The sequence below is a fragment of the Halichoeres trimaculatus genome, unplaced genomic scaffold, assembly GCF_033239565.1.
Source record: "Halichoeres trimaculatus isolate MK-OKI-2021-1 unplaced genomic scaffold, fHalTri1.1 fHalTri1_scaffold_18, whole genome shotgun sequence".
Taxonomy (NCBI): Eukaryota; Metazoa; Chordata; class Actinopteri; order Labriformes; family Labridae; genus Halichoeres; species Halichoeres trimaculatus.
The window spans coordinates 20,856,670-20,884,227 of NW_027437196.1; the positions used below are offsets into that span (position 1 = coordinate 20,856,670).

General features: G+C 39.3%; 1 protein-coding gene across 2 annotated transcripts in view; it reads left to right on the forward strand.

Moving 5' to 3' along the window:
• Window positions 1-27,558, forward strand: part of col11a1a (collagen, type XI, alpha 1a) — a 105,574-nt gene that overhangs the window by 22,622 nt on the left and 55,394 nt on the right. For both annotated transcript variants that reach the window (XM_074693943.1, XM_074693944.1), the window contains exons 7-31: window positions 2,237-2,335; window positions 5,767-6,051; window positions 6,960-7,025; window positions 8,014-8,055; window positions 8,147-8,209; window positions 10,162-10,236; window positions 10,343-10,426; window positions 11,790-11,846; window positions 13,484-13,537; window positions 13,629-13,682; window positions 15,357-15,410; window positions 15,755-15,808; window positions 17,015-17,068; window positions 17,409-17,453; window positions 17,624-17,677; window positions 17,773-17,817; window positions 19,480-19,533; window positions 20,497-20,541; window positions 21,016-21,069; window positions 23,077-23,121; window positions 24,387-24,440; window positions 24,580-24,624; window positions 26,186-26,239; window positions 27,112-27,219; window positions 27,315-27,368. In XM_074693943.1, coding sequence (XP_074550044.1) covers window positions 2,237-2,335; window positions 5,767-6,051; window positions 6,960-7,025; window positions 8,014-8,055; window positions 8,147-8,209; window positions 10,162-10,236; window positions 10,343-10,426; window positions 11,790-11,846; window positions 13,484-13,537; window positions 13,629-13,682; window positions 15,357-15,410; window positions 15,755-15,808; window positions 17,015-17,068; window positions 17,409-17,453; window positions 17,624-17,677; window positions 17,773-17,817; window positions 19,480-19,533; window positions 20,497-20,541; window positions 21,016-21,069; window positions 23,077-23,121; window positions 24,387-24,440; window positions 24,580-24,624; window positions 26,186-26,239; window positions 27,112-27,219; window positions 27,315-27,368 — 1,698 coding nt within the window. The remainder of the gene's footprint in view (window positions 1-2,236; window positions 2,336-5,766; window positions 6,052-6,959; window positions 7,026-8,013; window positions 8,056-8,146; window positions 8,210-10,161; window positions 10,237-10,342; window positions 10,427-11,789; window positions 11,847-13,483; window positions 13,538-13,628; window positions 13,683-15,356; window positions 15,411-15,754; window positions 15,809-17,014; window positions 17,069-17,408; window positions 17,454-17,623; window positions 17,678-17,772; window positions 17,818-19,479; window positions 19,534-20,496; window positions 20,542-21,015; window positions 21,070-23,076; window positions 23,122-24,386; window positions 24,441-24,579; window positions 24,625-26,185; window positions 26,240-27,111; window positions 27,220-27,314; window positions 27,369-27,558) is intronic.

A 27,558-nucleotide genomic window follows, 5' to 3' on the forward strand; every position in this document is an offset into this window, starting at 1 on the left:
GGGCAACGATTAAAACTTTTAATTGTAATTAATCGCATGATTTCCCTGATTAATCATAATTAATCGCATTGTGAAAGTGCCATAACATCTGTCATGCAAACACTAAATCAGTACTTGTTATACAGTAATAGTTAAATCACACATTTAGTGCAAATCAAATTTACAAAATGTAAATACAAAATTAAAGCTTATTGCCACTGTCAGGGCATTAAAGTGATACTCCGGGATGGAACAAGTTGGGTCCTATCACAAGGTTTAGGGCAGAAATTACCCCTACAGCAGTGATTTTGAGCAGCAGAAGCCCAGAGCGCTCGCACCAAACACCCCCTCCCTGCTCCTCTACTGGTTTCCTCTGCACTCAGACGGGGCCATTTTTTACTTGACCAAAAACACAAATAAACAGACTCCCACCGAAAAAGTCTGATATCGGTCTGCATTCACGCTTTATTTAGAGAATTTTCAGCGCGTTAAGTTCACACAAAAACACCGCTAAATAAGGCTCTAGTTCTCATCGTGTCTCTTTGTCCTGGCAGACTACCTGCGTTTGTTTATATCTGGCACGCCGTGCGCGCAGACTGATACACTAAGCGGCGACTGCCTTTAAGTTCCGTGGCGTTGCCCCTCTTCTCCATGCTTGTTTTGGTTACTCATCATGTTTTTCCGCCAATTTCACTTCCGGTTCCACCGCGGTCAGCAACAGACATTTACAAAATAAAAGCATGTGAGCAACATGCATTAATGTGCGATAAAATATTCAACGGCGTTAATAGATTGACGGTTAAACGCGAAAATAACGCCTTGACTTGCCCAGCACTACTAAAAATACTCACAGCTTTTTGTTCTTTGAAACTTGACTGCTTCCACTGCTGCAACCATTGACTTGACTTCCTACAGGCTTTCAGATTGAAGTTATCTGATTTTGGATCAGTTCACAAACTGACAATTTTTTTGACAGATAGAGACATATGTGTTTAAACAATGAGCTACCTCCTGTACAATCACTCCTTTCTGAGTGTTGCACTGTTGTTTGCACTGAATGGTTGATTGCCCTGTCATTATGATCAGGTTATAGTTTGAATATATGTGATTAATATTTCTTTTGATCTTTGGATGAGAACAGGAGGAGGCGACTTTTGATGTGACCTGGTACTTCATTTCGTAGTTTTTCCACAAAAAAAAAAACAAAACACTTTACATGTGACTCTGAGGATAGCATCATAATATTTGAAGCTAAACCCAGCCTTTGTCATGACCTGGTTTGTCCTTCTCTAAATCTCTTTATTTTCAATCAGTAAAAGTTAAAGTGTGCAGGTAAACATACCATTAATGTCAGTGCTCTCTGTGACTCCTCATCTGACTGTGAAAATACCATCTTCTTTCAGCATTGTTTTGCATTCCAGCATTTCTTTGAAGTTATTGTACACAGCTTTGGGTATCAATAACTCCATGCCTACACTAACTTTAAAGAGTTGCTGAAAGGCAAATCTTTTGTGTTTTTCCTTTGTGTTTTTTGTTACTTCTGTCTCAGATAGTTTCTTGTGTAAATGACCCAAATTCTTCTGTTTGAAAGGTCTAATCAGCTGCTGCACAGAAGCTTTCTGGTGATTTCACAGTTTGCAGCGTTATCATGGATGGCATGAAATTTGCTGCCCCTGTGGTTGTTGTGTGTGGTCTGTTCTTTTAAAAGCATCATGCAGAACAACCACAGTACCTGAGCTGCTGACTGTTAGCTGAGAAAATCTCTGTCCAGCAGCCGTGCACTGAGCCGTTGAATCATTTCCACTTTTGAATGTTCCATGTTTGTCTTGGTGTTCTTTGTCGCCGCCATCATTCCAGAGAAAGAAACGTAGTGTCTCCATGAAAAAGAAGAGGACCACAAAGTCCCTCAGTAAAACTAAGAGCAAGCCCTTAAGCTTCTTGTCGGCCAAAAAATCACCAGCTAAAAAGTTTGCTCCTAAGAAGAAGCGACAGATGCCTGGCTACCAGGCCACAGCGCCAGCACGACCCCGAGGCAATTTTAGGGTAAACTTCCACGTAAAGAAAAGAGCCAATCCATCAAGATTACTCTGTCTTGAGGGGAAAATCTGTGATGGCGGACGTAGAGCTCCCTAACCTCTCCTGTGTAGACGTAGAGAGTCTGTAGCCAGCTTGACAAAAGCGCTAGCTAACAACCTCTGATTTTTAACTTTTGTTAACCCTTGCTTTATATTTCTTTCCCTTTTTCAACATGACTCAGCCAAACATTGTAGAGGGAGATTTCAATACAGAATATGACTACGGAACTGTAGATGGTACTCAGACTCAGTCCCCCTATGGCTCGCATGGACCTGAAGAGGTAATTTTCATCTTTAACTCTCTCTTGCATTTAAATGAGTGTTTGGTTATGAGAAATGTGAGCCGAAGAGGTTTTACCAAAGGACGAACTAAGTATGAAATGTCAAAAAGACACACTCGAATGAATCCATGTGTCTTTTTGTGTGTGGCAGAAATGATGGACCGGGATGTTGTTTGAACTGTGAAAGTTATGACCCAGGGAGCTTCACAGAAGTTGCTCTGTCATGTCACAGATTTCTGGAGAAGGCTGCAGGTTTTGTTTTTTGTGCAAATTAGTCTGACTTTGTGATCGAAGTTTAGAGGCTTTATTATACAGTGGCCGGTTAATATCAGACTATTTGCAAAAGCCACAACAGGAATGCAAAAAGAAGAACACATGCAAACACCATAACACAACGGAAGTTAAAAGTGGTAAGTTATCCCATCGGACATAGAAAAGTTGTAAAAGTTGATAAACAATTGTTTTCTTTTCTACTTCAGCCATGATTAATGTAGCTGCGTAATGGTCTCACCTTGGGATATTGTTCATAGTACTTATATTTCTATATTTACCAGTAATGTGTCATCTTATATAGCTTTATATAGCTTCATGGCTTCATAGCTTCGTAGCTTCATGAATCAGACATTTCATAGCTTTATTTATCATAGTTGAAGTTAAAGAAGAAAACAATCATTTACTTACTTTCACAACTTTTCTGTGTGTGCTGGGATAACTAACCTCTTTAAACCTCTGTTGTGGGTGTACGTCTGTTGTGTTGTGGTGGTTGCGTTTGTGTTGTTGCTTTTGCAAGCCGGCCACCATATTATCGACACGCTCAAACAGAAATGTCTTTAAAGGCCTCATCCAATCAGAGCAATCTATCCCATGATAGTGATTAAACCTCAAGGACAACTTCTCCATGCTTTACCTTTGTTTACATTTTGTTTACTGTCCAACGCCTTAAGCTGATCTTCAGAAACAACATCCATGACACCAAAAATGTCATGTGCCTAAAGGTGCAGCTTTCATGTGCAAAATCTTTTCAGAGATTGACCAGTAAACGTAAAGGCAAATTTTCTAAACCCAACAACCAGTTTATCACAAACCAAGCAGCAACCCTAGCTGTATAATAACATATATATATAGCTGTATAATGGCAGAACAATATAAAAGATGCAGTTCCCTGAGTGTCCACTGGGGGTCTGTCTCCAGCATTAAACAGTCCCCATAAAGCCCCATGTCAAAATGTCTAACTTCACAACAGAAATAAACATTAGTTCAGATTCTAATGTTATGCTAACTGTCTTCTCAATGAAGGCAGAAAGCACGCACCTGTCCAGCAGTTCGCCTTCTTTCAGGCCAAATAAATACCTAATTGTTTTGTCCCCTGACTCTATTTAGAAATCTCTGCCTGAGTACATGAAACTACAAAAGAAATAGAAAAATCTCTTGGCAGCCTGGTTTCAAAATGAATGCTAAACAAGCTTCCCTCTACGTAAATATAATGATGAGAGCACAATAAGTGTTGAAACACACGTCCGTTCTTTCAATGGTAACCACTCAGATGATTCCTGAAGTGTCATCAAAGTGCCAAAAATCTGTTTTCTGAAGTTAACAGGACCTGCAGCTTTATCCTGGATTAAATCAAGGTGATGATGACAGAGCCGCTCTTAGCCACTCGCAGTTCATTATGCTGCAGATTATCTGAGTAACAATGTGCCCCGTCCATCACAGTAAGCCTGGTTTGATCATTAGCTCTGCTAATTCTGACAGGGCTGTGATAAACAAGGCTAAAGTCTGACAGTTATGAGTGTGCATTGTTTCTGCGCTGTGGGACAAAGTGGATGTGATTCTGCAGGCAGCTCTGGATCTATAATTTACCAGGATGGAGTCCTGCCAGTAATAACTGTGTAATTGCATCCATTTTGTTGCTTTCCAAATCTAAATCCACTGTGAGCCTCAGTCTGCCAAGTGGTTACAGCACTGAGCCAAATACAGAGTGTACCAATGCATAACCAAGCTGTTTGTTTGACCATGAAATTATGTCTTATAAATACACTCTATGCTTTTGGATGCACTCTGTATGACAGCTAATGTTAATGCACATACTTAAAGTGTCGTGGTATGTTTAAACCTGGCCTCTTTTTCTTTATGTTGGATTGAATTTGAACAGTTCGGACAAAAAGTTTTGGAGATGCTTCAACAGAAAACCTCAGCCTGCAGCAGTGAAACAGACTTTAAGGGCTGCAGAGCAATCCTTTGAGATAAACACACCAAATCAAGGATTCCTCCAGAGAATGCAGACATTTCTGTATAACCAGAAACAGCCGATACATTGTCTTTAAAGCTGAAGGACACCAGTTACTTAAAAAAGTAAACTTTGCAAAGGTCTTCTGCTGCTGTGTGCAGTTCGCTTGGATTTAGCTTGTAGCTTTCATTTAGGGATGCACAATATTATCGGCACAATATCGGTATCGGCAGATAAAAGCCTAAAAACACGTTTATCGGTATCGGCAGATACGAAAATTTCTGCCAATAGGCACAGCCGATAAGTATTACTTTCCATCTGAAAAATAAGCCCCTTAAATAAAATGTAGCACTTCATTTATTTGCACTGCAGAGCTCTGTGTCTGTCAAGAAATTATTTTTCTGTATTTCAATACTGAATGTCTTGACTTTGAAAAAATAATACATTTCTTATTCATGGTAATATCAAATGTTTTTTGTCTTTTTTTATGTGTGTTTCTTAAACAAATAAGACCGTCACAATAAGAGTAACATATAAATTCCAGTACAGGAAAGACTTAGCTTTCTTTACAGTGAAAAAAACAAACAAACTTGTGATTATCAGTATCGGTATCTGCCAAAAGGGGTTTCGATATATCGGCATATCGGCAAAAATCCAATATCGTGCATCCCTACATTCATTGTTTAATTGTTAACTGAGGTGCATCACAGGTTGTGTAACTCACAGTCAGACTCACACCTGATTTTGGACCAGATAAAATCGCTGTTTCAGTCAGGGGGTTCAACTGGTGTTCATAAAGAAAGATATTGGTCAGTTTCTGGTGAAGGAAGAGAAATCTGTGTTTGTGTGCATGTCTGTTTTTTGCCCTCAAAGATCAAACCACAGGTTTTAAAGCCTGTTTACTGCTGCAGGCTGACAAAATCCACTGCAGCAATCCCAAAAATTTGTGTGCCTTTAAACATTTAGACCCCTAAATATGCAAAAAGTAAAAGTATGGCCCAGGTTTAGAGATACCAGGACTCACTGCAGATATTTCCTCTTTTGCACCAAGATAACTTAATATGTCCAGTAAAGTGATGGGTGACTTTATTTCACTGTTTTTTCTGCTTTATTCTGCTTTAATAACATCTCCATGGTAGAGTATTTACTTTACCTGCTTACCTAATCTCCTTATTTCCTTGATTGCTTTGATAACACCTGAAAGGCTGTGGAGGAGGATCTTGTTGGTGCGTTTGCCACCGAAGCCCCTCCCCCGGCTCTGGAGCCCACTGTTGTCCCAGAAACATCAGACAACCTGAACCCTGGTGCGGACTCATACAACTTTAAGGAGTATGATCTAAAGGAGTATGACTTGGGCGCGGTTGACAACAAGTTGTATGATTATGGAGCGTATGATGAGTATGGCACAGATCCTTCCAAAACTGTGGAGGCCTTCGATGATGAGGTGGGGCCTGGGGTCGCTGCAGAGACAGACGTGTCTGAGAGCGCCGTAAGTAACACACCCCAACCCCTGTGATGACCAGCAGGTGTGAGCATGGTTGGACTCACTCTGTGTTCAGTGCACGCCTTTGTAGTGGGATGCTTAGAAATATGTCATTGTCGTGATGGTTGTGGAGCCTAATGGAGTCTGCATGAGTCTTAACGGGGTGATAACTTCAATCAATCACTGCATGTTGGATCCACCTACCCCCCACCCATACACACCCAGAAATCACCCTGCTCCTCTCAACAGTCTGATTCAATTCTCCCTCTCCTTCTCTTTCTTTTTTTTTCTTCATGCTCTCTCTCTCACACACACACGCATACACACACACACACACACACACACACACACACACATACACACACAAATACAAGAGAAAAGAACACTTCAGAACAGTGTTTTTCATATGACAGACGAGGACTTTATTGATCATTGCCTCTACACAAACTACAAAGGCTTCAAACACAAATAATCCCACTAAATATGTTTTTATTCACTTTCTTTAAAGGAAACTGCATCTTTTTATTTACGGATTAAAAAAATACATCTGGTACCTCTTTCTTTCTATCTTCATATATAAGTTTGTGTCACTGATGTGTAACTTGGCGAAGTTTGCATGAAAACAACCTCCTGGTGTTTTTTGTTAGCCACACTGCACATCAGCAATGAAATGACAGCATTGCTCATTTTCAAGCTCATAGAGGTTTGATCCCACTCATGAGTACTAACAGTTTGCCTGTTTGGTGAAATGAGGTTAGTTTACTTCATGTTCCTCCTGATTTAACTCCTGCCTCTCGTAGCTGCAGTAGATCAAACTGAGAAAAAGATTTCTACTCATCATGACTCTTCGCTCACCTGTGGACTGAAGCTGCTGTGTGAAAGTTATCACTCCTGTGCTCGCTGTTTATCTGCAGATTGCCGGTGTTGGAGGAGCCTTCGGACAGAAGGGGGAGAAAGGCGAGCCTGCTGTTATCGAACCTGTAAGACCCAAACTGTTGCAGCCTGCAGGATCAAGTCTGTTAGAAATGATTGTGTAAAGCTAGAGGGTTATCTTCTCAGCTGTGCGTTTATTTTCCCCCCAGAGTAAGATTTAAAAAAATCACATACTTCTGTACATGTGTCCAAATACCACACAGCTGAAAATAAGGGGACCATGGTGATAGCATGATGGTGTTATAAATAAATTGATCCAGAGGGTTTCTGTCAAAACAGAGGAGACATTTTCTCTTTTTTAAAGTCAAACATTAAGCTCTATGATTCAGTCTTTATTGCACCTTGGTGAGTCCAGTCTAAAACATGACGTGCATCTTTGATTTTGCTTCATTCTTTGAGACAGTTTTATATAAATCAGTTAGTTTATTTGTGTAAAACTCCTGGAAGGACAAATAATGTCAAGAATATTCATGAAATGCTCTGAAACTTAACTGTTTTAGACTAAATATTTTTTACCCAAGAAAGTTCAAGAAATGTTGTTTTGTACCTTTCTGTATGTCCTCATCTATACAACTAGTTTTAAAAGACAAAAACCCAACACATTTAATTTTCTTAGTTTCTGAACTTAAATTAAAAAAAAAAATCAGTAGAGATGCACTAAATCAGCTGTTATTTGGTTGCTAGTCTCACAGTTAGGTTGTTGTTGCTAGTTCCTGAAATGGGTTAGATTTATTTATATTTGTGTCTCACCTTTCTCATAGCTCTCAAACACTTTTAGTGTAGTAAAAAATGACAAATTTTCATGATGATAAAATCATCTCTATCCACAGAAATAGAAGTCAGTTATGAACCTAAATATAAATTATACAATTTGATGATTGCTAGTTTGGTTTTCTGCTGCCTCTTCAGAGCACTGGTCAAACACCAGAAACCCCCTAAAATCACTGCTCTCCTCCTGACTGTGTGTTTGTGTGGGTGGCTCTGCTGTTTCCCTGACAGTGTTTGTGGAGTAAAACAATGTGTTTGTTTTTAAAGGGCATGCTGATCGAAGGACCCCCAGGACCCCCTGGCCCAGCTGTGAGTCTCCTCATCAGCTCCACTATCAGAATCACACAAGTGTTTTCAGAATTTATCAACCTGGTATTCTGACTTTGATCTGTTCTTTTAGGGACTCCCAGGTCCCTCAGGTCTTCAAGGACCTCCAGGCCCCGCTGGAGATCCAGGTGACAGGGTAAGTTTGAAATTGTGTCCCATAACCCAGCCCAGTGGGTTCCCGCACCATCACTTGATTCAGGTGACAGTGTGGGATGTCTCAGCCTCATGCACTGTTACTCATTTGCCCTATTAGGAACAATAGTTTACATTACACATAAACAGTAAGTGTTGATCAAGTCATTTTGGAACAGTTCTTGTGTTAATACAATATTAACATTGTGGCCAAAGAGATTTTGACTTTGTTATTCCTGAACAAAACGACAGCATGCAGGATAAAAATATCCTTTAAATCTACCATGGAAGGATCAAACTATGAGGTTTAAAAAGTATGAATGTGAAACTAAAAGTTTACAGACTTAACTGTGTAAAGTACTTCAGTACTGCATACAGTGAAGTTTGAGGTTTAAGTTGTTTTTGTGAGTTATAAGTCTGAACATGCTGCCATGAACCTTTTTTATCCATAATGCAAGCAAAACAGATTTTTGAACATTGGTAAAACATTTTGAAAATGAAGGGTTTTTTTTTATTTTTGTCCACCAGGATCAAGTTAGTAAGTCTCTACTATATATGTCTTTGTATACATTACACTATTAAGAATCATAAAATGTGTCAAAATCATTATTCAAGTGTTTACTTGATGGTGAAAAACAAAAATATACTGCAGATGTTTTTTTTACTTAAGCTGCGCCTTGGTATTTAAGGACTGCAAGGTTGCTGATCATTCGCTGTAGCGTTTCTATAAAGAAATGTCAGGGTGTACAGTATCAAAGCCTCAGAAACTAAAACTACAACAATATTAATGCCTCACTTTAAGCAGAACAATCAAACGTATTATGACTTAAACAGGTATTTTCTAAAAATGAGGAGTAATCTTTGGCAATCTCACATGAGGCCAAGAACACCTCTATGGTGTCCAACATCAGAACCAGATTTAGACCATGAAGGAAAACCTTAGATACACTGGTTAAAATCACCAAATTCTCTGTTTTTAATGCTGATGCATGATGGGATGCTATGGGCACAGAGTGGGAAAGAAACAGACACACTGAAGATGTTGAAAATGTGACATGAGAGCAGTTTAACTGGACAAACTCTTCAGGATGAGATGATGAACAGTCTTTGTCTCAGGTTTCACTTTGCTAAAGGTATATTTATCACTTTGCTGCATAGACTTTCTCACACATACAGTACACACACACACACACACACACACACACACACACACACACACACACACACACACACACACACACACACACACACACACACACACACACACACACACACACACACATCTACTGTGCATCAGAATTCATGGAAAGGAAGTTGGTTTTGGCCTGGAGACAGAGGCACGGCTTACAGATGCACAGAGTGAGTCTGTTTGTGCTACAGGAGGAGGAGTTATTCAGATGAACAAACAGCACACCTCCTGCATTTACTGCTCCATCTGTGTGTGTTTGTATGTGTATGTGTGTGTGTGTGTGCGAGAGAGAGAGAGAGAGAGAGAGAGAGAGAGAGAGCGTGTGTGTGTGGCTGTGTTTGTGTTTCCTTCCTTATGCTGCCACTGTAAACGCTAAATGTGAAGGAAAGTTTAACTAACAGAACCCAGAAATGGTTTGATTATTCAGAGCATTACAACAGAGAGTGTGTGTGTTTATGTCTTTATGTGCGTTTTTGCACAACCCACAGCATTAAGGAATAATTTCCAGAGAATGTAACCATCATGAATAGACAAAATCCTATTGAAATGTTCTCATCATTTCCTGAAAACTACAGATGGTGCTGTGGAGGGATGTGACAAAGCAAACAAATTTAATCACAAGATGTTTTAGAAGCAGCTTTGTTGACCAAACTGTCATGTTAACTCAAAAGTAAAGCCAACATACTTTTTTTTTTAAGATTAAATGTCCTTTTCCTTCACCTGGAATAATAATATATGACGTGAGTACTGTTTCCTCTGTGTTTCAGGGTCCTCCCGGTCGTGCTGGTCTCCCTGGTGCTGATGGTTTGCCAGGTCCTCCTGGTACCATGCTAATGCTGCCTGTAAGGATTTAGTCAAACTAATTAGAAATATAAATCAGCATCTCTAAAGAAAAAGTTAAATAACCAGGCTAATGTGTGTGTGTTTTTCTTTGTTTGTGTTCAACAGTTCCGTTTTGGTGGAGACGGTGAGAAGGGTCCAGTGGTGTCAGCCCAGGAAGCTCAGGCTCAGGCCATCCTCTCTCAGGCCAGAGTGAGTAAGAAAGGTCCTAAGAGAGCAGCCAGGAGGCCAAAAGGCTGTGACTGACCCCCTCCCTGCCCCTGCCCCCTCCCACACACACACACACACACACACATGTACACACCAACACAAACACACAGCTGTAAGGAGAAAAGGATGAAGGAAAGGGGAGGGGAGAAGCTAAAAGGAGACATGCCGAGTGGGCTGAAGAGCCACAACGTAAAAAAGACCACTTTGAACAGATGGGCAGACTGTTAAAAATACTCCAAGGCTCTCGGCCTGCGTGTGGGCTGAACCAACAGGTGTAGAACGTCTCTGTGTGTGAGTCACAAAGGTGGCGCTCAGCAGTTAGAAGAACCTTAACTCAGTATTAAGAAGTCCGCCTGGATTTCTGCACGATTCGGGCATTAATTTCAGAGCCCACAGTGAACAGAGAGATTAAGATTGGGAATAAAGCTGAGTTTACCGAGCTGTGAGACGATACAATAAGAAGGCATTGTGAGAGAGATCCAGAATATGTGCAGAATGAAAGTGAAACAGGGGATTTACCCAGAGCCACAAAAGCTTTATTTGATCACGACAATCTCCAGGTGGTGGTGGTCAGGTGATAGCTGAGGTATAGAGATGGACAAAAGAACATCTTGACTAAAAACAAATGAGTTATGAAAAAATTATGAAACATTTTTCTTACTGTGAGAACTCAAACATGGTGGAGTTTATCTCTTTAGAAAATTTACACTAAAAGCATGAGTTATCCAAAGAGCTCTGTAGACAGGGAGACATAAAAATGAGATTAACATGGAGCGAAAATAACATGTCTGGAAAGATTAAGATAAAAACAGCTCGTGATCAAATCTGCTAAAGCATTGATATTAAAATTGTATTTTTAAAAGCCAGTGAAGGGATGAAAAACGATATGAGAGCAAAATGTCATACAAACTTAAAATACATTAATTAAAGATGATGGATGCTTTTCTGTTCATTATTTGCTCTATCTACGTTCCTAAATGGTTAAATGGAGTAAGAGAAGACTGACATGATATGAAGTTATCATTTAAAAGGTGAATGACAACAGCAGTAAGTTGCTCTGAAAGAAATACATTAAAAAATAAAAAGCAGGGTTTTGTTAATATGTGTTAAGAATAAGCTGTGAATATGATCAGTTTGTGGCGAACAGTATGTAAGGTATGAATCTTAAACAAGTCAAAGAAGCTTGTTCAGTGGTCTGAAAGGCAGTGTGCTAGATGAACAGTGTGCGCCTTCTCATCCTCCTCTTCCTCCTCCTCCTCACAGCTGATACACTGTCGGTTGTTTTGAGCTGATATTTTGCTGAGTGGACTCTGACCTTGTTCCTGTCTGTGTGTCTGACCTGCAGCTGGCCATGAGGGGCCCCCCAGGGCCGATGGGTTTGACAGGACGATCAGGGCCAGTGGTGAGTCCCTCCTTTTTGTTTGTTTGTTTGTTTGTTTTTGTGTTTATTTGTGACTACATTCGGTCAAATGGCTTTTCCAACAGCTGATTCGTTCGTATGAAATCCATTCAAATCAATACAGAAACTCTACAGCTAAAACTCAAAGATGATAAATACTTTATATAGACATCATAAGAGCTGTTTTGAGTTGATGCATCCACGTTAGGTTTCCCAGGAGCCACTCTGTCATCCTGTTTGCTGCTGCAAGCTGCAAATAAGATTTCTACCTCTTGTACCCCTCCCCTCCTCCTCCTCCTCCTCACCCTTGGGCTTGTTGTTACACGATCCACTATTCATCTGCAGGAAAACCCCGACAAAAGACACTCAGAATTACCCTCCATTAAACCTGCTCTTCTCAGGCTTGAAGCCAGTTGGATCTGATGTGATATTGAAATGAGACGATACTCGGAGAGTGGAAGAGATATGGCTAAGTGACTTAAAGCTGCTGTAAAAGCTGCTTTTACTGATTACAAACCTGTTTTAAAACCCTTACGTGCCAACAGTCAGGTGATTTTATGATCAGAAAATGTTGGTAGGAGTCAGATCTGCAGCTTTATATCCTACATACATGCAGACAGATGATAGACTGTGGTGTATATTAAAAGTAAGTATAAATTGTTTGACAGCATTTTCCAAGCACTCTGCTACAAAGTGTTTTACTGTTAAAGAAATGAAACAAATCAGAATTCAAAAATTGACCAAAAATTCGCTGCATCAAGAAAGGCTCGTTAAGAAACACAAAACAAACCCCAGCATGAGGATGGAGAGTTATATGAGAGCTGATCTACATTCAAGCGCTCTATAATTACAAAAGCTTACAAAAGTTAAGCATGCCCTTTGAGACTGTTAAGACACCACATTTTGTTTATGTGCCTTTGTGGCTTTTGAAGCAAAGTTTCAGGTGTTTCTGGTTAGTTTTCAAGCCTTTTTAAAACTGATGGTGAGAACCAACATTTATAATCCATATTAGCATACAGAACATGATCCGCAGCCAAAAAAGTAATTTAAAAGAGTTTGTGATCTTGTTTTCCTGCAGGTGGTGCATCTATCTATATTCTATCATGTATCATATACAATGAATGTATATGGAATTTAACTCACTAAAATATAAATTGACCTAATGGACCTAAAAAATTGTACTGCATATATGATACATAAGCTATTTAGCCCTTTTTTCCACTTTAGTCCAGCCAAAAGTCAGCATGCAGTGTTAGATTACTCTCATGCCCTTTAGACAAATGTAATGATGTCTTCTGTGTAAGTTCACTTTGCCCGTTCAGTTAATAATTATATTTTGTATGAATAAATAAACCTTTTATGGTCAATGAAAAAGATGCACATGATGAATGGTGAAAGGAAATTTAAACTCCATAAGAATTCAAACAATGCGAAGAAGTTTTTGGTCAGTGCATGTTTCTGCAGGAAAGCGATCTATGGAGTCATTTTTCTTCTGGCTGAACAGAAGAAAAACCAGCTGAAGCTAAACATTGCCATCTGCTGTTTACCTGTTGTTATTGTTTACACCATTTTCCTGCAGCTGCATGTTTGACAGTTTAAAGGCCAGGTATTCACATTTGATTTGCGTTTCCTCCCCTCAGGGTCTTCCTGGTAGTACTGGACTGAAGGGTGAAAGTGGAGACCACGGTCCTCAGGTGAGTAATACCTACTGAACCAAAGACTGATGATCCACAACTTAGGTAAAAATCCTGATGTCCTCTAAGTCGTCCTCATGTGTGTTCACAGGGTCCGCGTGGCATCCAGGGGCCCGCAGGACAATCTGGCAAAGCTGGCAAGAGAGTAAGTGAACTCAGCGACCCCTCCTCCTCCTTCTCACTTTGTGTGTGAGCGTGTGTGTGTGTATGTGTGTGTGTGTGTGTGTGCGCTCACATGCTTCTGTATGTGTTGTTGTGTGGTTGTTTGTACTCATGGTCTCTGCTCAATCACTAAGAGGCTTATTTCCACTTCAACAAACAATTGCTTGATATGTGCTTAAAGGCTGCGCTGCCTCCAATCCCCGGATCAATGACCACTCCAGTTAATCTGTCTGAAAATTCCAAATTGGGAAAACTGGGTATAAATGTGGGGCGCAATTAGTGTCAGCAAGCAGTCACTCTGCGGGGCCAAACGCCTTGACCTAATTGGTTACTAATAAACGTAAACCAATCAGAGCAAATTAGCAATACAAGCTTGAGACATGGAGAGCCGTGAGCTGTTTGAAAGTCAGAGAAGTTTGATGAAAGAATCGATTATGTGTGTGCAGAAAAATTGAGGTACTGCAATTTTTTCACTATAGTAAATAAACATCTTGTGATTTTTATCCCTGTGTTGTTTTATGTAATACAATATAAACTGTTAGTTGTTATTAAATAACATACAAACAAAAGGAGTGCTTCTTCTCAAGTGCAAAACATGCACACACAGCAATATAAATAGAAAAATATGCATTAGACTAAAAACAGAGTGCACTGCATTTTAGATAATGCATTTTATTGTAGATTATCTGTATTATGCATAATGTAACCTGCACCAGATGAATATATATTGCTTCAGTTTATGGCAGGAAAACTACAAAGCTACATCCCTGTTTGGGCACAAGAATGTATTATTCTGTATATTTTGCTGTAGCATAAGACAGCCAGTGAGTTGTTTGTTTATTATCACAGTGTAAAAAGTACGCCTTCACTAAAATGAATTTGGGAGTAGGAAGTTTCTCTGAGGAAGATAAGTGTCTATTTTTATGCCTTTTTCGAGATCTTTTTCATGATCATGACTTTAAAGTTATACAATAAAAGTTAATCGTCAGACTGTTTAGTAAAGTGCCTAAAGTTACATGTGCAAAATTAAAACTGTGGAATCAGATAAGTTGTGACAAGATTACCTAGTTCCATCCATGCCTAGTTTAAGTTTTGAATCCGTATCCATATCTACTCTCATATACTTCACAGTCAGTCTGAGCACATTAACATTTACCTTTGACACATGTAATATAATGAAATCTATGCACTCAAACTTTGGATCTTAAATCCATGTTACTAATGCATGGATCACAAAGAATCACAAACCCTTGCACCCCTACTGCACACTGAGATCTGCTGATCAGAAAATGCATCCATTAAATTATGTTTTTGCACTGCTTTCTGAATGCAATGAACCACCAGAACTACTGCAAGAGGAGTCTCACATTCTTAAGCAAATAAACATGAAAGCACACCAATATCTGATTTTGCAACAGTCACGTTAAAATAATTTACCATACTTCTACTGATGTCACTCAGTGTGCAAAATAAAATAAAACGCTGATACTTGCAGTTAAAATAACAGAGCCATCTTAAATAGACACAGATTTTCTTGACAATAAATGTTGTTTTAGTTTTGAGTTCATCATCAAAGGTGACTTCTACTTTATTTATTGACTTGTTTATGTTTGAGTCTTTCTAAATATCTAATTTTTTTCCTGCTGTTATCCCTCAGGGTCGTGCCGGTGCTGATGGAGCTCGTGGAATGCCGGGAGAGCCAGGCACTAAGGTATCCCATCATGCACCACTCTAACATGAGCAGCCCTTCAGCTCACCCTCAACTACCTGGTGTCACTTTCCTGAGACCCTTTCTCCAAACATGCATGTCAGCCACTTTTATACCAATTGTATTGGGTGGAAGAGATAGCTTCTGACACATAGATACAGGAAGACCTCACTGTGATTGATCTGTTGTGTGCTATCTATCCTTGATTAGCTCTTTAATCCAGACTTGACCAGTTTCCAAGGCTCTCACAGACATAGTTGTTTCTCTCTGTAGTTCTAACCTGCTGTGCTGACTTCAGAACTCTGAGAGTTGCATCACATAGTGAATGTGTGATGTGTGTGTTTTAGGGTGACAGAGGCTTTGACGGACTCCCCGGCCTGCCTGGTGAGAAGGGACACAGGGTGAGTGAACATTTCTGCTTTGTTTTGATTTCAAAAACAGCTTTTAGTCTTTATTTTTGCAGATTCCCCTGACAGAGAAAACATGTGAGAGCTTTTCATGTAGACACATAAATAATCTGACACTCAAGATATAACAGGGTTTCTTTTTGCCCAAGATAAAGCTGCTGTGGGAGTTTTCATGCTCAGGATCTAAATTCTGTTTCTGTGTGTGATAAGTCACAAAAGTGGCATTAATAGAAAATCCTCTGAGTTATTGGGGATTTGTCCTCTTAACAAAGCAAAGTTTACAGACAGTTTCTAATCCTTTAGAAGATTTAAGATGTTATAAAATATGTTTTGTCAGTACAGGATTTGAAATAGTGGCGTGTAACCTTCTTAAACTTAATGAAAGGAAAAAGATTAAATCCATGATCACAATTTGAAAACATGTACCTTAGTGTCCATACTACATGTTCTGAGTTTCTGAAATCGGCCCCAGCTTACAGAGCAGCTGTAGTTTCTCTGCCGAGGCTTGAGGAATGAATAATGTCTCAAACCTCAGACTGATGCACCTCTCAGCAGGAGGCTGATGATTAAAAGACAACACTTTTTAAATCAAAACAAAATTTATAAAACAGTGCACACACCTGTTCAGTTTTAGTTTTAGACAACAAAATATTGTTAACATCTAAACAGCTGAGGTTTAAAACACACACACACAAACAAAACAGACAAAACCTCAAAGGAAAGTTAAAAGACTCAGTTACACAGTTGTTTGTCAAAAGCCAACAATAAAACGCACAAAGAAATTACTCTCTAAATTTGAAAAAACAGTTAAGAAATGTAAGAAACGAGGAGAAGACATTTGTAAACAGACTTTGTATTACACACAAAGACAGACATTACACCTGTTCCAATAAAAGAAGAAATTAACACGAGTGTCTTTTTTAAAAGTTGTATTCAAGTTGTTAAAAAAGTTGAATGAGAGAAAATCATTATTTTTCTGCCATCATCACCCTCCTGTGGTTACAGAAGAAAGACAAAATTTGATTAAAATGTGTAAAATGATCACACTAGCAGTGATGCATGACTGAGATAAAGAAGATGGACTTTCAAAATAAATCAGTTTTAAAGGCAAAGATGTGCAAAATGTTTGGAGCATTAAAACAGGACAGATCAGAAAGTTTGACACACGTAATACAAAACATTTCTCTCCTTTTATCTCAGGGGGAGCCCGGGCCAATGGGACCCCCAGGAGCCTCTGGAGAGGACGGACAGAGGGTGAGTACTTCCTGTTTACCTGTAAGATCACTGGACTCAGTAAGGGGATCTTTTGTAGTCAGCTGAGGCCTCAGGCTGCAGCAGCTACCAGGTGACTGAACTGAGGAGGAGGATTTGTGTTTAACCTCTGCTCCTCCTGAAACTAACTACCATCCCCACCTTTAGCCCCACCTTTACCCCCACCTTCACTCTGACCTTTGACCGGTCTCCACCTTCACAACCACCGGCAGTGTTTGTTTGGTTGAGGCTAAAACAGCTGTCTCTGAAGAGGTCACTGTTCAGTCTATCAAAGTAGGATGACATTATTTTCTCCACGTCATCTGATGTTTTCTTTCCTCAGGGAGAGGATGGCGAGATTGGGCCCAGAGGATTGGCTGGCGAGAGTGTAAGGATTGTCTCCTCTTTCATCATGCTTTCCCAGTCTAATTTCACTCCAGCATGTCCCAACAAGATCATCTGTTCACTTGATTTCACATCTGTCTTTGACTGGAGCACCCACCAGAGGACAGCTGATGCACTGTTCTTATATCTGTTATTCTTTCTCCTTCTTTTTAGGGTCCCAGAGGTCTGCTGGGTCCTCGTGGTCCTCCAGGACCCCCTGGATCTCCTGTACGTACCATCACCTCTTCTATGCTTTCCTCTGATTTCCCTTCTTGCTGTCAATAAAAGGTGTGAGTGGATGTTTTCTGATCTTTCCCTTGCAGGGTGTTGCTGGAGTGGACGGGCCTCCAGGTCCAAAAGGAAACATGGTACGAACACTTCCTCTTCTTTTTCTCTGAAATGATGCTCTGTCAGTTCCTGCAGAGTCAGGAGAATCTGAGTGGTCCGTAACTGTTCAGGTGAGGCTGTTAAAACCTCTTTATGATGCACAGCTGGGAGGTCAAAGGTCATTTAATGCCTCAGAGGACCATAGAGAAAGAGTGGACTGTAGAAGAGCCAGTCGGGAGTAAATGAGAAATGCTGGTGCTAGACATCATAAATACGACTTTCCTCTTTTTAAGAAAGTAAAGCAATTGTTGTAGTTTTAAAAAGTACAACTACAAATCAAAAAAGAGGATAAAAAAATAAGATATACCTGAACACACAAAGTTCACATCTTCAGATTCAAACCTTATTTTCAGCACCTTTGGTTCAGTCAGTGTAAGGTAAAGGATTAAACATGCAAAACACAGCCCCATCTGCAAAAAAAAAACACCCAAAAGAACATTAAGCTAGTATACCTCTAAAATCTCTAGATACAATAAAACACCATCCTTTAAAATCTGAACAACTTAAGTGATTGATTGATGTCCATATTTGAAATATGTTCCTAAAATAGAAGAAAAAATCTTCTTGCACTTAATTGCAGCACCTAAAGCCAAAAGCTTATAGTACTTTGTTGCACTAACTAAGGTTTTCCCTTCTGTCAAAATTCCTGCTTGTTTTGTACGTTGCTTTGGACAAAAGCATCTGATAAATGAAACTGTAAAACTGTAGGAAAGCATTAAAAGTAAAACAAAGCTCCACATCAGTGTCAGCTTATGTCATCAAAGCACAGGAGTCAGATGAAATTTGACATAATTTGAGAATAAAGACATTCAGCTTTAAACAAAGTATGAACAGAAATGGAAAAGAACATGACGAATAAATGTCTTGAAATGTTTACAACTAAACCAAGCCGTCTGAAGGGAATCACTGTGTCACCTGTCTCAATGTGAGCTTCAAAAAAAGGGAACACATATGAAAATGTATATTGTAAAGTCAAGATAAAAGCTTCATAAAGAGTCAGATTTAATCATGAATGCAGGGGACTGATGAGTGTAGAGAATGCAAACAAAACCAGCTGATGGAGTCCTGAGAGGAAGAGAGAGAAGGTGGAACCAGTCAGCCAAACCAAGCAGACCAGCACAGGTAGAGAAGACAGGATGTGACATCACTACACCTCCTTTTACCACACACCAGATTCTGTATGGATCTGACAAACCAAAGGAGAACAACATCTTGAAACTTCCGGACTTTAGATTACTTGAAAACATTCAGGTTGTAAATTAATTGTGTTCACACAGGTCACACTGTCACCTCTTTACCGGATTACTGAGGTTAAACCATGAGCACACTATCAAAGAAGTTTTCAAAGATCCCATCGGGACATTATTTAAGTCATCAGAAAGAAAACATTTGCAGGAGTCAGTGCACTCAGACTGTTTTGATACAAACTTTTTATCACTTCTTTAACTTATTTTCTATAAAGTAAAAGTATTCAAACAGATGATGAATTTTATTTTAATGTGGAGGCAATTTATCTTGTTGACAAGCAGCAGGTTTGCTGAGAGCCTCCTGACTGGGGAGGATTGAGGGGATGTGTTTTGTACAGAGGGTTACCATGGGACAGGTGTTCAGAGTCTGATGTTGACAGCCTTCATCTTTTTCAGGGCCCACAAGGTGAACCAGGCCCACCTGGGCAGCAGGGAATCCCAGGTACACAGGTGAGTGAATCAATCATGCACCGTGACATCCGAAACAAAACAAAGGTGGGATGGAGAGGAGAGGCACAGAGATTATTGTTACAGGCTTCATGGACTCCACACACAGACAGCAGGGTTTATACAGTGTGAACAGAAATACAACAGAAATGATATCCATAAGCTTTTTTCTTATCATTGTATGCGATGCTTTTCATCTTTGCATTTACAAAAAAGGAACAGTAGATGTTAAAAATCCAAGAAACTACGTCCATTTGGCCATCAAGTCAAACTGCTCTGCATTTTGAGTTTATTGTGTATTTGCTTTATCTCCTTCCTTGTGCCAACCATCCTTCACTTTTCCCACTAGACAAAAAAAATCACAGATGCATCAGCACACACAGATTCAAACACACACGTGCACACACATTTGCTGAAACATCTTTCCGGGCCTGATTTTTGGGATGGGGAATGTTTCGGGCTGATCCGTTTGAAAGCATCTTAATCTTGTTGGTGGAATTCCCACATAGCTGCCACACCTGTCGGAGCAGGCTTCAGTGCCTCAAGTTACTCTGCAACACACACACACACACTCACATAGATACATACGTACACCCATGGTCTTTGGTTGCCACCTAGAGACAAACATTTAAACACATGCACAAATATTTATGTGTGTGCACTACCACAAGCATGCTAAATGCTAATACTCTCACTGCCCCCTACATTTCACATCTATACAAACACACACACACAAACACACACACAAACACACACACACACACACACACACACACACACACACAAAGATGCAAGCTTAACATTCCTTCCCTGACTTAACTATTTACAGCTCCAACAAACTCTCCAGTTTACCCAGCTTCTGTTCGTGTGTGTGTGTTTTTATATGTTAATGTGCGAGTGTGTGTTTAAGCGTGCCTTCTGTTGCCACAGTAACAGACTCTCACTCTCTGTGTCCCCCTTTAACAGGGTCTTCCAGGTCCTCAAGGCCCCATTGGACCACCTGGAGAAAAAGTATGTCCCCTGTTTTTTCTTTTTTTCATATTTTCCTTTTTTTTTCTGACACAGAAAAGTGATGACAAAATTCAGGACACCGAAATCTGACTCAGACATGAAACTCTGAAAATCCTGATGATGAATGATCTGTAATCTGCTTTTAACAATTGAACTGATCAAGAAAATTATAAAATGTCAAAAAAAATAAAGAAAGGACATGATGAAAAGGGCTGTAATGAAGTTAAACCTTCGTCTGTTCAAAAATGTTTATCACTTTTGGCTGGTGTAGCTTGAAACCCTCTGCACTGGAGCTAAAACCTTACAAGTATAATTTGGTTTAATTCCTGACCAAATGGTTGAAGGCTTGCTCCAAAATTAAAATTAGGCCTTAGATTTTTCATACTTGAAGTTTTGTAGAAGCTGATTCTCTGACTTATTCTCTGCTCTGTATTCTCTAATCTTAAACTTTGTTTCCTGCTTCTTCTCTTTCAGGGACCTTCTGGCCGGTCAGGATTACCTGGATTACCTGGAGCTGATGGACCTCCTGTGAGTGCTCTCATCACCTGTAAACCTACATTACATAACTGACGTAACATGTCCTCTGAACAGTGATTGGTTCAACAAAAATAATTCAATCAAATCAGGACAAAAACATACTTGGACTGGATGTTCAGAAACACTTATGTACTACAATAAAGAAAAGTTCTGTTGATACCAAGTAAAGACACTTTTAAAAAGGTTATCGAAAAATTTAAAAGTTAGCATGCTAGAAGCAATTTGTCTTTAGAGTGAAGAGAGTAATCGTTACATTTTTTCTTTATTTCTACACAAGCCTGTATTAGAAACATAGGTTATCTATCACCTCATCCTCCTCTGTCAACAGGGAAGTAATGGAGCCAGCACTTCATCGAAACTTGTGTTTCTGTGCAGAGCTCCGAAATGAGAACTGCTTTGTTTAAAAAGAAAGTGCCTTCATATTTACCAATTCAGTTTAAATTGCATTTCTTCAATGTTTTAGATTTTTGTTTATTAGTTCACTCTAACACCAGACCATAAGAAAAAACTGAGTGGTGATGATGAAGTCTACAGACTATATCAGGAGCCATATTTCCCCCCAAAAAGCAGATCACATGTGAGTCAGTTTTCAGGATTCATTCAATGATCTGACATCACGTTACTAGACGGTCAAAGAAAAACATTTTACCCTCTGTTGGATAAAAGTAGTAACTTTTTTCCAAACCGGCTTATAAACAAAGACTTAAATGAGGGATTACATTTTTTTTTTTTTAAGTTGAATTTTAAAAAGTTGAATTTAAAAATTGTTATTCAAAAAAAATCTAGATATTAATGTTCAACAATTTCTTCTACCACCCCAATACTTATATCTTTGTTTCTTAAAAAAGAAATCATCGTACATGCTATACCACATTTTTTGCAATAATTCTGCGCAACCTCTAGATTATTCATGGAGAGTGCTGCAGAATCATGCCTCAAATGTCTCACTGCACTCATCAGCAGATTATAAAATGACAAATATTTCAGTTCTCTTAACTCTGAACCTGCGGTCACAGAAGTGACTCCTCCTCACTGCCCTCCCTGGTAGAGGAGTGTGAACTCGCTCATCACCTCAGGCCTCAGTCTGCAGATTTACAGCCTTCGTCCTCTCACCTCAGAGTGGAGGAGCCAGGTGTTCACTCTGTGTTTCTGTGTTTGTGAGTGGGTGGACATATCTACCTGCATCTACATACCTGAACTTCTCCAAACAGCGGCTGGCTTTTAGTCGGCCTCCCTAAGAAAGTTCATCCTTTTGTTTTTGTTTCTGCTTGTTGTGGATGTTGTGGAGTGAATTTAAGCCTGCATCAGCAGTTTCTCCCTGCCAAGAAAAATACGCATTTGAGAAATGTATAAACCACAAATAATGTACACTAAGCCTCGCCAGCAAAAAGAGGAAAAATGTGCAGACTGAAGCTGAAACACTTCATCTTTATACGTTTCTGTCATCTTACTTTTAAAAATGTTTAACCAAGTAAAGTGAGCTACACATTTGTAGTTTTGTTTCACAGCTATTCCACAAGTTTATCCCCTCGACAGATGCACATTTCTGCTTAATATTTCTCCTCATCTATAGAAATGAACATCATCTGTTTAAGTTATACTCTCGGGTCACTTTGATACTGCGTATTTATTTAGAGCTCGACTCACAGAACTACATTTTTACAGCAGAAAAACAACCTGAAACCACTCATGCGTCTGTTTTCGAGACTTGGCAGGTGTAAAACTTTGTTGTTGGTATGAACCAGACAAAAAGCTGCAGCTTTTGAATGCACCATTGCCCAGCTTTGGTTAGAAAAATGCACAAACGTGTTACTCAATGTGAGTCTAAAACAATAAAGCGCATTAGCAAGTCGGGTAAACAAGCCGTTCTTCAAGAGGTCATCTCTTTACTCCCCCTCACCGCTGCTCTGCGAGAAAACACAAGAGCTCCTCCTGCGTCGAAAAAAAAACATGAATCCAAGATTTTACACAACTAAACATGACCTTTTTTTTTTGCAGGGTCATCCTGGAAAGGAGGGTCCACCTGGAGAGAAAGGAGCTCAGGTAGGTTTGTTTGAGAGTCATGCATCATTTTTGTGTAGTGATTGTGTGATGAAGGGAATTATTCAAACTCTCCCAGTGCAGCGTGCAATAATTCAAGAATAAAAGGGGCTCTGGCAGTGACTTGATTAATATTTTAGCTATTGATAAACGTCCATTTGACAGCTTATGTTCTGCCAAGCAGTTTCAGGAGCCAGTGTTGATGTACAGCATTGTCTCTCAGTTTATCTGTTATTTTGAACACTGGTTTTGGAATCTTCTCCATATTTGAGAAGATCTCACATTGACTTTGCAGGCAATCCAAGTGTTTTTGAACATAATAATAATAATAATAATAATAATAATAATAATAATAATAATAATAATAATAATAATAATAATAATATCTTTCTTTATTTTATTAATTACTTATTTTTTACCTTTTTTGTATTTTTTTGGCTGCTGCCTGCATAATGTCAACAAGTTTTGCACATTGCATTTAAAAATCCAGATGGAAGCCTGAGCTGTCTCTGAAAGACATGATATTTTACTTGTAATAGCTTAACTTCAGATTTTTTTCTGCAGGCTGAAGTTTTGTTCTCTTCTGTGCATAAAAAGAACATGATACTAAACATTAAAATACTCTTTTTCAATGGTTGTAATGTTATTGACTGCATAGATGACTGCATTATTGATAAAGGAGTGGTTAGATGTTAGAGGAGTAATATGCATAATGCTGATATGATCAAACATGCTTTTGGAGACAGAAATATTTAGGAGAAAACATGACATATGACTTAAGTTTGCAAAGTTTTTAGTGACAGTAAAATGATGGTTTTGATGTTTTAAAAAGTAACTTAATTTAAGCTTTTAATAAAATATTTACTAAGAGACCAGGGCTGCGGTGGTATGGTGGTGCAGTGGTTAGCTTTATAGTGAGAAAGCTCCCGGTTTGAGTCTCAGCTGTGGCCTTCCTCTATGTGGGTGACATGTTTCCCCATGGATGTGTGGGTTCCCTATGAGGTGCTCCATCTTCCTCCCAGAGATATTCTTGTTAAGTAAATCAGTCATTCTTAGCTGCCTGAAGGAGTGAGTCTGTCAGTCAGTGAGTCTATCTGTTTGTCTGTCTGTGTGTCTGTCCATTTGTCAGGGGTGTGACAGATCTTGACTTGTGTCCTGATTGGAAACAGATGGATAAACTCCCATGAAAGCATGGAGGAGAACATCTCTGAACACCTGTTTCCACCTCCAGATTCATCACAATAATCTTTTATTTCTTTCCCCTGCAGGGTCCATCAGGTCCTCAGGGTCCCATTGGTTATCCTGGCCCTCGTGGTGTTAAGGTGTGTATCACTTCAAGTGGACTTTTGATCGAGAAGTAGTTTCTCACTGTTAGAAAAGTCTATATTTTATTGTTTCAATTCTCATATGACAGCCTATCATGTTTGTAAAGCTTTTTAATCTCTCTGTCCTGTTGAACAGGGAGCTGATGGAGTCCGTGGTCTGAAAGGGTCAAAGGGAGAGAAGGTAAGAACCTGTCTCTGAATCACATCTAGATTAGATTTCAACAATTTTAAAGATTCAGGAAAATTAACTTCAAAGGCCCCATTAATGTGATTAAAATATTTTTTGTGTCTTAGAAATTGTTTTTCCAAACCTGCAAAATCACAATGATTACACTTGAGTGTGTTTACTGTAACAGAACAAGTACTGCATTCACCAACCCAGTAGACTGTGTTCAAGGTGTTTTATTTGTGTTGTTTTATCTCTTGTATGTCATACCCTGTTTGTTATAGACATGTTTAAAAATCGTGTTTATATATGTGTGTCGTTTTCAGTCTTGAAGTTCTATTTTCATGTTAAATCAAGTTTCAGGAACCTCTGAGATTTTCTGCACTAATGCCCAAGGCAAACTTCACCACAGGGAGCTTTAAAGCAAATATAATCCAGTCTGATTTTACCAGCTGACTAAAACCCAGATAAATTCAGTAGGGTTATTCCCCCAAAAGACAAAGTTCAAACATGCCACTGTGTCGGTCTGAAGTTCTGCAGCTCTGTGAAGTTTTGGAGCAGCAGGTGAAAATATTCCTGTCACAGAAACTCAGTCTGTTCCTGCTGCTTTCCACCCGCTCCTCCTCTCTTTGTTTTGCTCTTCTAAGGGTCCGCAGCCTGAAAGCAGCATGCGGAGGTCAGTCGATAGCCATCATCAGTAAAACTTTCTGCGAGTGACCCTCAGTCAGCTGTTGAGTGTGGCTCTGTCAGGCTGCGGGCTTTTAGTTTCAAAGAAGAGAGCAGAGCGACTCCAGCTCCTCTGAAGAGTCTGACTGTCCCATGAAAAATTTAAACCTAGGAGTCAAAATATGCACGAGGTTCATTTCAGATCGATGGAGTAAAGCAGCTGAATAAAATCCATAACGTGACTGAAGGCTGTTGTTCTGGCAGTAAAGACAGATATTCATAACAAGTTTCCTCCATTATTTATAGAGAGAGATTCAAAAGGCAAACCTTGAGCAGAAGGGGTTTGTTAGGAATAGAGGATGTGCTTTATCTCAGGTGTGTGTGTGTGGATCTTTGTGTGGGGGGTCTTGGTGATGCTGCCAGCAGACATGCTCAGTGCTGCATAATGCATCAGAGAGGGGAGAACATGGGCAGGTGACAGACTAGAAAGAGGAGGTGTGAGAGGAGAGAGACAGAGGGGTTTGGCCTCTCAGCATCCTCACACTCTTTTCTACTGAAGCCATGAATATTTCTGTAACTGTGTGTTTTAAATTTACTCTGGAATAGTCAGTAGAAGTAGGGTCTAATGTAGGATATATGCACAATATGTTGCCTGCTGTTCCTGTGTCTGGCCAGCAGAGGGCAGCATCAATCCTGTGATCCTCACAGTGAGCTGAAGCAGGCAGCGTATTACACATATTTAATGAAAACAAAATGTCTGGATACTTAATAAGATCTCCTGTGCAACAAAAGGAAAAGCCAATTTTAGAGTCTCTCAGTGGGAAAACAAACAAATTCCTCAAACAGCAACATAATGAAATAAGCAAACATTTACTGTCAAACACTATAACTTCTTTCTTTTTCATTTCAGGGTGAGGACGGTTTCCCAGGTTTCAAGGGAGATATGGGAATCAAGGGAGACCGGGTGAGCAGCATCTCTGAAATAACACCATCTGTTCTTCACACATACATGTTCAGTCTTTGTTATACTGACTGTCTCTGTCAAAAGTCAGACAAGATATGAAAGATTTGACAGGGTTTTATTTGCTGCACAGTTATAGGGGTCAATATCACGACTACGATATAGAAAGTCAAAAACTTTAGTTGGTAAATCATAACAAGGAGTGTCAATATTGTAAAATATATAGAGTAAAGACCACAAGATAAACTTTTAGGCTATACAAAATGATGCAAACAATATAGAAAGTCAAAATAATGTGATTTTTGTGTCAAAGAGTAACAATCACTTGTGTTTTCTCTAAAAAGATACATAATTAAGGGTAAAAAACAAAAATAAGTCAAGACAATTAGCAGTTAGCAATTGTGGGATTTTCCACAATAATCCATGAGTAGGTTTTACTTTGGAAATAAAGAACAATTTTTGATAAAGAATCTATATTTAGAAAAAAAGTTTGTGTGAAGAGAATTTTTCAAAGATATATTTATTTACACAGCTGTTGAAGTCACAGCTCTCTGCTTTAATTAAACTCAACTCTGAATACACTGGGCTATCCAATAATATTTAATTTTATATTTAATTTAACTTTTAGTGAACTATTAATGCCTATGTGTCACTATTATAAATTAATTTAATGTAAACATGAACAATTTTCTCATTTTTCTGAAGCATTTCTCATCAGAAGTAACTATTTCATACGATTCCAGCTTTTTTCTCAGTCATGATTCTGTTTAAATTGATTCAATCATTAAAGTTTATTCATCCTTTTTTCCAAGCTTCCATATTTCTGCCTTGTATAATTAATCATAATAATGGCTGTTGTTTGTTTTTATCTTCAGGGTGAGTCTGGCATGCTCGGGCCTCGAGGAGAGGACGGTCCTGAGGGTCCCAAAGGCAGAGCTGGTCCTAATGGAGAGTCTGGTCCCCTTGGACCTGCAGGAGAGAAGGTGAGGATAAAGACCTTGTCATGCCTTTTTTTATCATCTGGTGCTTATGATTTGACATCACTGACCTGACTGCTGGTGTCTTTACTGCCTCTCAGGGTAAACTGGGTGTTCCAGGATTACCAGGTTATCCAGGAAGACAAGGACCTAAGGTGAGTTCAAATCCCTCCCAGTTATCTCAGCCCTGTTATCACCTGTAAGGGAATAAAAACCTCTGAATCATTGTTGTGTTCATGTGAAGGAGGAATAATTATGACGCGTTCATATTGAAAACACTCAGCTGGTGAGATAAACCCTCTCTGTGCAGATTCACTGATGTGTGACAGTCAAAGCAGATAAATA